Consider the following 14474-nt stretch of genomic DNA (forward strand, 5'->3'; position numbering starts at 1 on the left):
GAGGATCCAGTTGCCGCGGGATCTGCATGGTGCGCCGTTGTTGCGTTTCGAATATGGGGCGGCTATCTGGAGTCAATCTATATCGGAGCCTGATCTTGTCGATCGTTTTTTTGCTGCTTGCTGGGCGGGTCACATCGGGCATGAGAATACCCCGGATCGTTGAGGGTTTGGATAGGAGCGTTTGACTCCGTGTCAGCTTGGGTAAGCCAATTTGGGCGATCATTTGTACAGACAGATCGTACAAGAAGAGGTGGAGGGTGTACGCTAATAACCTGGATCATGACTTGTGTCGTTCGCACTACGGTGTCATCCCGGGGGTGCAGAATCTGAGAAGACACGCACGTCGTCTTGTATGGAGTGTGTGGTCATGGTAAGAAAGCAAGCGCGCCTCGGTGCTCAGGCCGGAGACGGGCCGCGGGCGATGCTCTCCTGCTGTGACCTGCTGTGTCAAACACGGAGCATGCTCTCATTCTTCTTCATCACCAGTCAGCATCACCGGCAGTAAACACCAACACCAATGCCAACCACCAACCATCTCATGCCATATCAGGTCATGATTTCATGCAAATATCATATCACGCCCCCTCGGACGCTTCACCCAAGCTAGATACATAACTGCACACAACACAGTAACAAAGCAGCCCCCCAAGATCTCCCCGCACCACGCACCACCATCATTACAACCTCCTCCGGCTTGCCAAACCAACCAACTCACTTCCTAGCCCGACTCCAGCCTACCTCACGCCAACTTTACTGCAGCTTCAAGGGGGAAGGGGGTGACTTTGGTAAATAACATTAAGGAAGGTAGAGAAAAAAAAGTCCAGCACGTTCAATCCAAGACAAGATAAAGATCCAGCCCAGTAATCCCAAGGCCAACAACACAACCTCCTCGTCCTCGTCGTTGTCCTCGTCCTCCTCGTCCTCGTCCTCGTCCTCGTCCTCCTCCTCCCGTCTCTCACCACCACACACACAAAACACTCCCACGCAAGCCCAGAACAGAAGCACCCAACCCAACACCACACAGTACAATGACAGACCTAGTACGCCGCAGTGCGATAATACCCCTCCGCCACGCCAGCCGGCGCAGGCGAAGGCGCACTCACGCCCGCCGCAGCAGCAGCAGGAGGCGGCGACGACGACGACGACGAGCCCTGCGCAGCCCCTCCTCCGGCCGGGTCACTCCCCACGCCCCATCCTGACCCCGACCCCAACCCCAACCCCGACGCCTGTCCCGGTGCCTGCCCAGATCCGGGCGGCACATAAGCCTTGTACTGCGGCTGGCTCGGCTGGCTTGGATGATGATGCTGCTGCTGCTGACCCGCTCCGCCGGCAGCGGTCCTGCTGGGCAGCGTCTGGCGGGCGTCGTAGGCCGGTCCGCTCGGCTGCAGCGGCGGCGGGGAGAGCGGAGCCGGGCCCGGACCCGGCGCGGGGCGGGACTGGCCGTGCTGCTGGTGGTGGGGCGCGTGCGGATGCGGGCCGTCGGCGGCGGCGGCGGCGCCGTATGCTCCGCCGTACGCACCGGCCGCTGGTTGTTGTTGTTGTTGCTGTTGTGGTTGCGACGGGGCGTAGGGCGTGTACTGCGGCTGCGTGTGCGTTGGGGAGGGGAGGTGGCCGTATGACGGGTGTCTGTGGTCTGGGCTCGGGGCGGAGGGCGCGGAGACAGGCGGGGTCGTGACGGAGGGCGCGCCCGGCGGGGTGATGTTGGTTGAGGCCGCGGCGGTGTAGGGGTCTTCGTCCGGGGGGGTGTAGGCCGAGGACGGGTACGGCGCGGCCGGGTTGACGGTTTGCGGGGCGATGGGCGAGTCGTAAACGGAAGTGGAGAGTTCCTGGGGCCCGCTGCCGTAGGTGCTCTGGGGACGTGCCGAGGCCTGCGGGGCTTGGTAGGGGGTGTACTGCATCGCCGGAGGTGGCGACGCAGACGTGTGCAGCGGCGCTGGCTGTTTGCCGCCGGATGGCACCCGCTGTTCCGGCGGGCGCTGCGCATACTGCGGCTGGGGTGGTGGCTGCTGTGGGGTCTGTACTGGTGGATGGCTCGGTTGCGACGGAACCTCGGCCCCAGCTACGTAGAACGGAGCCGGGGCGGATCCGGGGCCGGGGCCGGGCCGCTGGAAACTACTAGGGGGAGGGGACGACGGTGGATATTGCGACGGCTCTATCAGTATTTACATCAGCGATGCTCGCGCACTCGCTTAGCTTCCTAGCTCAGCCGAAGGCGTACCTTGAGCAGGCGCCGGGTTGTAGAACCGCTGGGGATCTTGCGGTTGAGGAGGAGCGCCGTAGCCCTGTCCAGGGGGCGGGTAACCCTGAGGAATCTGCGGACGCATGGCGTATTGATGATAGGTCGGGCCCGGCGGATGCGACATGGACGACTCCAGTAGAGCCTCGTAGTCCCTCCTGGCCTTGATGAACTTCTCGTTGAGTTGGGTAAAGTCATCTGCAACAGGTCAGCACGGTCGCGCAGGGGTTGTCGCACTTGCAAAGGCCCAAAATACCTTTCTTCTGCGAGTACTTCTCGATCAGCTTGATCAGCTTCGGCCGGATAGCCAAGGTCTGGTGGTAGAGTTTCTGTTTCAGAGTCAGAAGGCCGTTCGGCGCATAGGTTGGGGTGGACAGCAAGCCTACCGAGATCTCCTCGTTATCCTCCTCCCGTGGCGCAGTGTTGCTCGCGCTGAGCAGCGTCAGAAGCTTTTCAACGTTCTTAATCTCAGCAAACACCTCGGCCTCCATCTGGGCCTCGCGCTGCAGCTCATCCGGGGTGGGGTCGGTGAGCTTTTCGACGTAATTAAGCGGGAAGATGCCGGTTTTCCCTCGGAGCGACCCCCGCCACCAGTCCTTGTACACGCTCTCGAGGACGGCGATGACGTCGCCCTTTTTGAACTCCAGCTCGCCGGGCTCCGACGGAACGAAGTCGTAGAGCGCCCTGACGCGGGACACGGTTGCGGCGGTGGTGCCGGACGGCACCGGCTGACCGGGGGCTGCCTGCTGCTGCTGCTGCTGCTGCCCTGAGCCTCCGACCGCCGCCGACGGTCCCGCTGCCGCTTGCGCCGCTTGCGCCGCCTGCTTCTTCCGCTCTTCCTCCTGCAAGCTCAGCTTGAGCGCCATCTGCAACTCCTCTTCCTCCTTCTGGCGGTCCAGCTCGGTGAGGCTGTTCTTCTGCGGGGCGCTGGGAGGCTGCAGGGTCGGGTTGCTCTGCTTGAGGCGGTAGTAGGCATCGTACATGATGCCGAGGTCCGGGTCCGACTTGAACATGTCGGACCATTCCTTCATGCGCTCGAGAATCTTGGCCTTGACCTGGTGGTGTGTGTTGCGGTCGTTGGCGAGCTTGAGCAGGGCATCGGTGAAGGCACGGCTCGACAGCTCGCGGTGCATGTTCTTGCCGCAGTTCTGGGAGAGCGCGTTGGCGACCTTGGCAGCCTGGTTAGTGTGCGGCGGCGAGGCAAGAAAGCTGAAACTGGGCGGGCGCATATGATTACCTCGAGTGTGTACAGCTGGACATTGGCATTGCGATGGGCCAGCCGCTTGATCAGGCTTTGAACCGACTCCTTCGGCCCGTTCTGGTCGCCGGAGACGCGGTCGCAGACCTCCATGATGGCGCCCCAGTCTTCCGACGTGAGGTTCTCGTCGGTTGCCTTGTCTGCGGGGTTCATCGTCAGCCGGGCGCGTCTCGACCTGCGCGAGGGGGGGGTGCTCATGGCGGCGACATACTGATGGCCTCATCGTAGGGCCCGGCGGCGGCCGCTCGGAACATGGCGACAGCTGCTTGTCTTGGTCTCCCGGATGTTCGGTGTCGGCGTGCTCGACTGATAGCTCTGATAGCTCTGACGTCTGCCTAGGTCTGCCTAGCTCTGCCTAGCTGCTTCGTTGCCCCGCTCGGAATCGCGCTCTCATAAGGGGATCGTTAAGGGGATGGGGAGCAGTCGGTGACCCAAGTCCGCTGCTCTTTTTCGAGCTTAAAAAAAAGCCAAGATAGAAGCTGCGTAAGCGTCAATCCAGGCTGTCGAGAGGAATATGGCGAAGGATGCGCGCTTGTCTGAGCAGGTCCGTGGCACGCCAGTGGATGACGGAAGGTGGGACATCGGGTGGGCTGTGCCGTGTGGTTGGTGCGCTCGTCTTCCTCCAAGCCTTCCACGCACGCCCACCCATGACGAACGCCCAAGCAGGCAGATCCGCCCCGCACGTGCAGGAAAGAAGCTTCCACCACTTACCCGTAGCGTACCCCCTGTCACCGTCCCTGTTCAACCGCCCTGAGCCATGCTTGGAGGAAACCGCTTACGCCCATTTCGTGTTCCTTCCTCCCTTTGGGGCTAGGGAGGCAACCTCGATGAGGCTGAGAGGAGTCTGCGCCATCTTTATTTTCCTTTTTTTTTCCTTTCTTTTTCCTTTCTTGTCTTTTTCTTTTTCTGTTTCTGTTTCTTTTTTCTTTTTCTTTTTCTTCTTTTCTTCTTATTTTTCTTTTCCTTTATTTCCTTTTTTTTTTCCTTTTTTATTCCCCCTTTTTTTTCTTGCTCCTTCCCGCGCTGTTTCTTGGGATGGAAACCTCGTCATTGTCGAGCTCGATCAAATCATTTCGGCTGCAGTAGGAAAAGCGACTGTATCTTCAAGAAATGGTCGCTAATAATCAGGTGCCCTGCCTGATATCAAGGCTGGGCTATTTACACCATCGATTTTCTACTGCTCGTGGGGAGATGGGTTTCTCACATATCGGTGAAGATTCAAGGCGAGGCTCAAAACACCGACACTGACAACACAGTCCGCAACGAGGAATGGGAATTGGCTGAGAATGAATTCCAAACGGGTACGACGAAGAGCCAACAAATCGTCAACACATTTGTTGCTGTCCGCGCATCAGCCGTGTCCAGCAGCAGAGCCAGATACTCCTGCCAATGGTCAACATCTCACCAACTCGCCAAATGGTCACCTCGCCAGAGGGCCCAGACCTTCCCGCGCTCTCGCCGACGCGGCGCGCGCGGAGCGCAGATGGAATCGGACGGTTTGGGACGTGTTCTTCCCAATCACCTTTCGGGAGCCCGAGAGGTCGCCAGACTCGCCAGCTCAAACTTCCCACTGTCCCGGCTTATTATGGCGCACAAGCTGCGCTGCTTTGCTGAGGGCAACCTGGTTGATGGAAATGACTCCTGCGTTTGACAAGACGCCTTGCTGGCGGACTAGTTTTGGCCGCGCTGACTCCGGTGTGATGGTCCAGAGGCTGAAGTGGAAACGCTCCTCGGTCACAGCGAGTCCTCGAATGCCGACTGCAGGAGCTCTCAAGGTCTTCAACCCGTGCGAGTATTGGTCGCATGTGAGGCGGGGTTAGTCATTCCTTTAAGTAGGCGCCGAACTGGAATTTCTAGATCCGAAATTGGGCCAGCATTTGACGACAACTCGTGACCATCTCAGAGGTCATCGAAATCTTTGCCCTTAGTGAGCGCTCCTCTCTGTTCGCCCGGCCTGTGTAGCATGGGCGCTCTGTCAAGAATCCGCGAGACTCGGCAGATGCCAGCCCACGTTACATTCAATGGCACTGACTTAAGAGGCTGTGAATGTGAATGGGACGGCAACGTAAACAATGGATTCAGTTAATGGCACCGGACACATTGGCCCAGAGACTCCTCGTCTAGGAGTCAGACTTGCCGGCGTTTTCGTTCACCGCGAGACTAATTATTGGTCAACATGGCTTGGCTGTAACGGGAGCGCCGCATGCAGGAGTTAAGGTGCCATTATGCAGGGAGCTGCAGTGAGTGGCGCAGCACATCTTGCACCGGCGGTCTGCCTGAGCTATCTTACCTATAGACACCCAACCTTGCGAGTATAGGACCGAACACATTGCGGAGACGGTTTCCATTTGTCCATCTGTCCATTTGCGATGCCTTCTCAACCGGCCCTTCCTTGTTCTTCTGGACACGCCGAGACGACAAATCAAACCACCACCACCACAGCCCCCCGACTCCCAGAACCATGACCAGCAACACCACCGCCGCAGCCTTCGTCGGCTGGGTCGCCGGCCCGCCGGAGCGCGGCACCTGGGGCCTGGTCTGGGGCTGTCTGGTGGCCATCTTCGCCAGCACCTGGACGGTGCTGCACCTCAACGTGCCGGCGCTCGAGGACGGCGCGTGGACGCGGACGGTGCGCAAGGCCAAGTGGATGGCCATCACGGTGCTGTTCCCCGAGTTCATCCTCGCCAAGGCCATCTGCGAGCTGCGCCTGGCCCTGGCCGACCTGCGCGACCTCGCGGCGCGCTACGCCTCGCCGGAGGCGGCGCGCTGGCTGAGCTGGGTGGAGGAGTCGCAAGAATCAATAGATGATCCCGTTGTGCGCATGCAGTGGAGCTGGTCGGTGGGATATGATGGCCGCGTCGTGCGGCTGCTGTCCTGGCTTTTGGGGCTGTCCGCGCCCGCAGGAGGCCCGGCCCGGAACCAGAGGGATGAAGAGGGAGCTACGAGCGAGCCAGGGAAAAGTGTGAAGTCGGAGTCGGCGGTCGACTTCGAAAAAAGACAGGTCTGGACGCTGACGCATTCGTACCTTGCCAACATGGGCGGTCTCGTCTACGTAAGTTCCCGCTCGGCGCGCGCACGTCGCGAGCAGGTGGCGGTCTATCTCCCCGCCACGGGACAAATCCTCGCGACCGGCTCGGGGTCTCCCTTTGAATTGCTGAGGGGAGTCATCCTTGACGAGGACGATATCAAAGACAAGAGCAAGGCCGACTGGCTCGGCCGAGGACTCGCTGTCGTCCAAACGACGTGGATCATCCTGAACGTGGCATCCCGCGCCGCCACCGAGCTACCCTTGACGCAGCTCGAGATCGCAACCGTGGCCTTCTCCGTCTTCGCCATTGCTACGTACCTGGCCAACTGGTGGAAGCCGAAGGACGTTTCGCGTCCGCACATTGTCCCGTGTCCGTCGTATGTGTCTTTCAGACCCCAAGCCGACATGTTTGACCGAATGCAGAGCTTCATGCTCAGGTTCTGGTCTCCGCTTAGGGCCAAGTGGGAAAGTGAGCTTCTAAAAGCACCCCTCGAGAGAAGAATAGCAAATGATCGAATATGGATGGATGGGGATGTTGGAACCGCTGCGTAGGCTTAGGAAGTTGAAGTTATCACGATACAAGTGATGTATATAACTGGGAACAATCGTAGTGTTGAAGATGTTGTATTGTGGGAGAGAGGCTCTTTAGGAGCCTAGTCTTAGGTGGCAGTTGGGCATTAAGCTAGTAGATCCTAATCTCGATGGGCTGGCCTAGAGCCCTAGGCCGGGCTACGTTCTAATATACCCCCCTATAGCCTCCGGCTCTAGCCTACTAAATCTAGTAATCTATAAAGCTATTCCTAGCACTACGTCCTTCCTAATCTAGCAATTCTATAGTGTTGAGGTCCCTTTGCTATCGCCCTAATCTACTAAGCCTTATACGCCTACCCTTCTCAATCCTATATATTATACTATAAACCGAACCTTCGGCTTAGCTAGAGCCTTCTTCTAGCCCTAGGTTTCTTCCTTCTATACTACTTAGTAGATATATATTTTAATAAGGGCCTAGATATCTATTAGATTAAGTATTTCTATAAACTTCCTATAGGGCTCTAGTTCTAACGCCTTTGTTAAGCTATTAGCTAATATTTAGTTTAAAGGTATATAATCTATACTAACCCTTTTATTTTAAGCTTTTTAGTATAGCTAGTAGTTATAAATATCGATATACTTTAGCTTCGTCTATAGTATAGGTATCTTAGCGTTAATTAGCTAAATTTATAATATACTAGCCTTATAGCGTCTGTAGATAAGCGTACAATGTTCTATTCAACTACCTTAAGGAAGGAAAAAGGAGAAGTATAGGCTACGGTCCTTATACACAGAGTTTTTCAGGGGCTCGCGAAGTAGGTTCGGGCCAACGTTATTCTAGGTGCGAGGCGGGCCCGCTATAGGTCCGTCTTAGGGCCACTACAGATCCTAGGCGTAGCCCTATATACCTAGCCTAGGTATAGCCCGGTCTATAATATACTCCCCCCGCCTAGATAGGGAGTTGGACTAGGGTAAACGCAGTGTAGCGTTGGGTATAGACCAGATCCGGTATAGGGTCGGTTATAGCGAATACTAGTACCTAGTTTAATATTTATATAGTCTAGTGTAGCTGCCTACTAGGCGCTCGCTACTTAGTAATCCTATTGCCTAGCTATAGATTGTTTATTTACATTGTTTTAGCAGGACATTGATTAGCCCCTTCCCTACCCTATACCTTTTTCTATAGTAACTGTACTATATAAGGCGTACCTATTGATTATATATAACTAGCCCCCCCTTGTACTATCAAAACCCCCTCTCCTCCGTAAACTTCGTGCCCTATGTTTTCTTCTCGCTTCTACTATACGCCCCTATCCCTCCTCTATATTCCTATCCTCTATCCTCTCTATACATTAGCTCTTCCTACCTCGTCTTTATCTTATATCTATTTCTCAACCTTCTTATATATAGCAACGTTTACGTTGTCTATACTATTTTCGCTATATATTTGTTCTACGCCCTATTAGCAATATTCGTCGTTTTTTATATAACTATTCTATATCTATAACGCTACTACTTTAACTTTAATATAAACCTAATAAGAACCTACTATATATTTAGTTTATTCCTATAACTCTTTCCCCTTATATATATTTAGCTTCTTACTATTTCCTTTATATATATATCCTATATATATCTTATCTACTTATTCTAACCTCTATAGCAGCTTTCTATCCTCTTTGCAATAGCAATATATTCTTGAAACTCACCTACTTTATTCTTGTCTATACCCTCTAGAATATTAACTATAATCGCTTCTCTTAGTAGTAACAAAGAGGGATATCGTCCTAGAGAAGACGACAACTAAAACTACAACGTACATTATCCCTTGTCGAGCCTACTTTAGCCCTAGGCTAGAAGCTAACAATGTCTTAGATAGAACTATAATAATTGTAACAACTCCTCTCGCTATACTATTGGCGGCTATATTGTCGAAAGCAACTTAGATAACAAGAATAACGCCCTTCCTAAAGAGGAAAGGGACATCTACCTAAACTATATCGAATAGCTTATATATAGTAACTTTGTCAAATACATTTAAAGATATAGAGAGAGCTATACAAAGTATACTAAGTTATATACTAAGTACTACTAGGATTTAATACTCTAAGCGACTAACCCCTCTCTATACGTTAGTTTAAAACGCTTAATCAAATTCTATACTAACAATAAAGCCGTTATAGAGCCTGCTTATAAGAAAACCGAAACTAAGCTAGCCTACTATACTATCTTAAAGGCGCTGTTTATCGCCTTTATATATAGCTTCTACAATGCAATTAGTATAGCCCTTATATACCGATCCCTAGTACACTCTACCTTCGCCTCTAACGTACCCCTAGTCACCTCCCCTACGCCTTCGACCCTAAGCTAACGAGGAGCCTTAGTTCTATACTAAGCTCCTTAGGACAATCTTGCTATATAGTACTATAGTCGCCTTATCAAATATATAGTATAACATCTTAATTCCTTCTAATAGGAGAATTAGTATATCGTAGAGGCTATCTATACTATAGTATAGTCTTAAGCAACTGTCCTTAAGACAAATTCACGTCTTATAAAATACGTTATTATATTTACTTCCCCTTCGCCTATCTATACTCCTTAGGGGTCCCGCCCCCGCTACTTACCCTATATGTATATATCCTTCTACGACCTACACTATAGACGACGCCTATCCTCCCCTATAAAGGACGTTTTATACGCTTATTAAGCGTATATACCGCCCCTGCCTCGTACCCCTTATACACCTATTCCGCCTTCGCGTATACCCGCCCTACCTATATATCCGTTTAAGGATAAAGAGAAGGACCTACTAGATATAGGACCCGTTATAGAGCTAGAGTAGATAGCGCCGCTTATACATCTTATTGTCTTTTTATATATAGCTATATTCTATTTAGTTTTAGGAGGATAACTAGACTTAGGTATATCGTAGTTTCTCTATACTTAGGTAGTTATATTTATCTAAGTTGTTAGTCTTTATAGGGTAGTTTATATATAAACATTTCCCCTTCCTCCTCTAGTTCGATACTAGCCTATCGTTGTACTATACGTCTCTCTATTCCTACTTAAACTTGTTAAGCGTAGTAGTATCTAAGAAGTTCTTTAAAGGCTTCTACATTAGTTTATTATAACTTACCTACTTAATATATACATTGCAGTTGTTCCCCTTTCCCCTTATATTCTAAGCTTTAAAGATCGCCTCTACCCTATACTCTTACTAGGGAATACCCTCCTCCGATATAACCTATATAGGGTCTAGTTGCTTATCTATAACTTTCTATAAAGGGAGTAGGTTAGAGGCTACTCGCTCGACTAGGTCAATATAGAAGGTTAAGTATAGGCCACTTAGTATATCGAGTATTACTATCAAGGGGATAGGCACTATAACCACCTTATATTTGGCATTTAGCTAGTTAAGCTTCTTACTAAGGTGGTTCGTCTTTATATTGTATAGAGAGAGCTATACTTCGTCCTTAACCTAGAACCGCTTAGCTAGGCAATAGGAATAGTTTATATTCGTCTACTATTGCTACTATATATATATAATAGCTACTTAAATCTACTCTATTCCTTCCTTTAAATAGCGGAGGAACCTAGTAGTATAGCCTTCTAGGGAAGTTGTAGACACTATTAAGATCGTAACAAGTTGTATAGAACTTATATTAAACCTATAAAGGAGGTAGTTTAGACTTATCCTAGTTATAGACGAGTCCCTATTGTTAAGTGTAAACTAGTAGGCTAAGAGATATTCTAGCTAATTGTACTATATAAAGGAAACGAAGATCTAGAGGATCGTCTATACCTTTTAATTGACCTACTCTATCCCTCTATTTGTCTAGGGATAGTAAAACGTCGACAAGAGCTACTCTACCTCTATCGCCTTATATAATATAGTCTAGAACCTACTTAGCTAATCCAACCTATAGTTAGTTATAATTTAAGTTGAGAATCTATAGAAGCGCTACTATATATTATAGAACTGAAGGGTATACTTTTCTACTCCTATCGAATATATTACCTTAAGCTATATATATTTAGAAAGATAGTCGATAATTATTATAAGGTAGCTAGGCGCCTCCTTATCCTTTATAGGGAAGTTGGTTATAAAGTTAATAGAGATCTACTTCTAAAAGCGATTAAAGATAGGCAAAGGTTATAAAAGCCCTTAGCATAGCTATTGAAAGATCTTGCTCTAACAGTACTAATTATAGTTCCTAATAAACTGCTTTATATTAGATAATATAAGGTCCTAGTAGTAATCTCTCTAAAGTATTTTAAATAGCCTATTACGCCCTAGGTATCTTAATATAACTAAGTTATAGATCTATTAGATGATTATAGTAGTTAAAGGCTCCTATATAGAGAGCTAGAGATAGCTATAGAACTAAAGTGCGCCTTATATATTAAAGGAGTAGTCTATAATCTAGGTCTATACTATATTCGCCTTCTTTAAAAACTTCTAGGCCCTATTGTAAATAGCTTAGAGCTAGTAAATATAGTGCTCGTCTCCAACAATACCTTTATCCTATAGGGCAACGAGCTACTTATCCTCGAAGAACGTCTCTCCTATAGGTAACCTAGCCTCCTCCTATATACTAGTCTAATACACTTTAATCGAAAGGAGTAGCTAAGCGATATACTAGCTATCTTTAGGCTCGTCCTATTTATATTAAGAGAGTGTATTAGGGCGTAAAGCCTAGAATCTTAGCTAATACTTTAGCTCGAAGTTGAATAAAGAGAGTGTCTCTACCTATTAGGCCTATCGTTTACTAATTGAGCATAGCTAGATAAAGTACTTAAGGTTCTTATAGTCGGTTAAGATAGTAAAGGGGGCTACTACGCTTTAGAGCTCTATTGACTAAGCTTTAAAGTAAGAGATAATAGCTAGTAGCTCTTTATTATAAATAGTATAGTTATATTTAATAGGGCTTAACTTTATAGAGTAGTAGGCTATAGAGTAGAGAACCTTGTCCTCTCTTTACTAAGACAAGTACTTGCTAAACGCTATACTAGAATAGTCTACTTCTATAACCGTCTCCCTTTTAAAGTCCTACTAAACAAAGATCAACTCCAATATAAACGTAGCCTTAAGTATATCGAAGGCTTCCTATTCCTCTTTACTTTAGCGGAATAGGACGTTCTTATAGGTAAAGCGTATTAATAGGGCTGCCTTTTCAAAGAAGTTAGGGATAAAGTCGTAATAGAAATTAGCGAATCCTAGGAAGCTCTATACTCTTTAGACTTTATAAGGCGCCTTTTACTTATAGATAGCCTTAATCTTCTTAGGGTCGAGGCAGATATAGACCCCTACCTCTATAATATACTCTAGATATTTAACTTCCTTTACTATAAATATATATTTTTTAAGGTCTAGGTTAAAGCCTATATCCCTTAGTCTTCAAAGGATCTTATATACCTTCCTTATATAGTCCTTTCAGCTTTTATTCGAGTATACTAAGACGTTGTTAAGATATACTATTATATAGTCTCTTAGCGTTAGACTAAGAGCATTATTAATATATCTTTAGAACGTTGTAGAAGTATCTATAAGCCTAAAGGAGTAGACTAGCTACTTAAATAGTCTAAACCTTATATAAAACGCTATAAGGTACTTATCCCCTTTAGCTATCCAAATATAGTAGAACGTAGCTCTAACGTCTAGCTTTATAAACCATTTAGCCTTAGCTAAGGACTAAAGAGTCTCCTTAATTAGAGAAAGTAGGTACTAGTCCTACTTAGTAATCTTGTTTAAGGCTTAGTAGTCTATATAGAACCTCTATCCTTCTCCTAGCTTCTTTGCGAAAAGGACTAAGGCGACTATCGATAAAGAGCTTACCTAGATCTATCCTTTATTTAATAGGTCTACGACCTACTTCTAAATCTCTAGGAGATAGTCCTTTAGTATATTATATAAAAGTCTCTATAGAAGCTTAGGAGGTTTTCTATCTAGGTTTGTCTTAAGACGGATATAATAGTTAGCCTCCCCTTAATAAGGGGGTAGGCCGTTTATCTTCTCTTTGTCGAAAAGGTTAGCAAAGTTATATAGCTCCTCTAGCAAAGCGACCTTTAGGTCTAGGTCAATATTAGGCTAGGAGATAGCCGCTCCTAGTATAGTAGTTATCTTATAAATACTAGTAATAAGGAACGTGTCTTATACCCCTTTAGACTTCTTCCTTTATACCCTATAGGCTATACTTATAAATACTATACTTATAACTAAGGTAGTATTAATTTTCTTCCACTATAAGGAGCATTTATATACCTATAGGCCACTTTATAAATTAATAGTAAGGACCCTATTAGCTAGGTCTAGTATAATCCTATAGTAGTTTATTTAAAAGAGCCCTAATATAATATTATAGGCTAGCCCTAGGACTATATAGAATATAGTAATACTGATCTACCTATCGATATCTATTGTAACGTAGGCGATATATATAATTTTCTTTATAATTTATACCCTCTTAACTACTATACCTAGGGTACAAAGAGTTGGCAAGCTTACCTACTTAATCTTTAACCTCTAATATACTCTTTTACTAATAGCTCTATAGCTCTAGTACCTACTATCCACTTATATATTTATAAAACTAAAGGAGTTTAGGAAAATAAAGATAAAAAATAGGGGCTTATCTATTCTTTCTCTAATCTCTATAAACTCGTTCTATAAACGGCTAGGTCCTTTTAGCCCCTATACAAGACTTTATATAGGGGCTACTCTTTTCCTTCCTCTTCCTTAGAGGGAGAGTCCTCCTCTACCTATTCTTTAGCCTCCAACTTATTAATATCAACCTAAGGAGCTAGTCTTTTAACTAAGGCGAAGGGATAGGTAGCTACAAAGTAGCCTTAGCGCCTATAATAGATATAGGCTTTAGCCTATTAGTACGCTATATATACTTCGTCGTTTATCTACTTTACCTATAGTACGTTTATACCTTGTTTTCTTTTATTCTACTACTACTTTCCTTTATAACCTCTATTAGCTCCCTTCTAGGCTAGGGCAGTATAGGTTATATTAATCCTAGTTATCGGTATATCTCTATCTATATCCTTCTCTACGTCTATATTAGGCTTAGGTCGCTTTCTCTAGGACTACTAGTATTGTTCCTCTAAGTAAAAGGCCTCTAGGTCGATAGCGATCTCGTAGTATTTTACAATAGCTATAGTATAGTCGTTCTATAGGACCCCCTATCCTACTACAATATACTTTAACTTCGAAGAGAAGTATCGTTATAGTCTAATAAATTGTATCTCGTTGCTTTAATTAAGTCCTCTAGTCTTCGATAGCTTTACCTCAAAGTAAACAATAAAGGAGGAAAATAGCTCGTTGTCTCTTTAACGGAGTATATCTAGCTCTATCAAGGCTATAACCTACTTGTAAAAGTCTATATAGACTATTGTAAAATACTTAAAAAATA

The 14474-nt window shown here is 47.3% G+C and overlaps 2 protein-coding genes across 2 annotated transcripts; one reads left to right on the forward strand and one right to left on the reverse strand.

The window, feature by feature from the left end:
* Positions 1 to 630: 630 nt before the first annotated feature.
* THITE_2110418 (uncharacterized protein) lies at positions 631 to 3849 on the reverse strand. The gene is made up of 6 exons (XM_003650637.1): positions 3706 to 3849; positions 3474 to 3634; positions 2623 to 3405; positions 2493 to 2565; positions 2219 to 2434; positions 631 to 2152 (listed from the first exon to the last, which is right to left on the reverse strand). Exons 1-6 carry the CDS (start codon positions 3746 to 3748, stop codon positions 1038 to 1040), a joined length of 2391 nt encoding a protein of 796 aa, XP_003650685.1. The 5' UTR covers positions 3749 to 3849; the 3' UTR covers positions 631 to 1037.
* Positions 3850 to 6669: 2820 nt separating this feature from the next.
* On the forward strand, positions 6670 to 6861 carry THITE_2034396 (uncharacterized protein; the record flags this gene model as incomplete). The annotated part of the gene is made up of 1 exon (XM_003650638.1): positions 6670 to 6861. A coding segment is annotated over one exon (192 nt), but the record flags the coding sequence as incomplete, so codon positions are not given.
* Between the last annotated feature and the right edge of the window lie 7613 nt (positions 6862 to 14474).

Source organism: Thermothielavioides terrestris, chromosome 1 (assembly GCF_000226115.1).
Source record: "Thermothielavioides terrestris NRRL 8126 chromosome 1, complete sequence".
Lineage (NCBI taxonomy): Eukaryota > Fungi > Ascomycota > Sordariomycetes > Sordariales > Chaetomiaceae > Thermothielavioides > Thermothielavioides terrestris.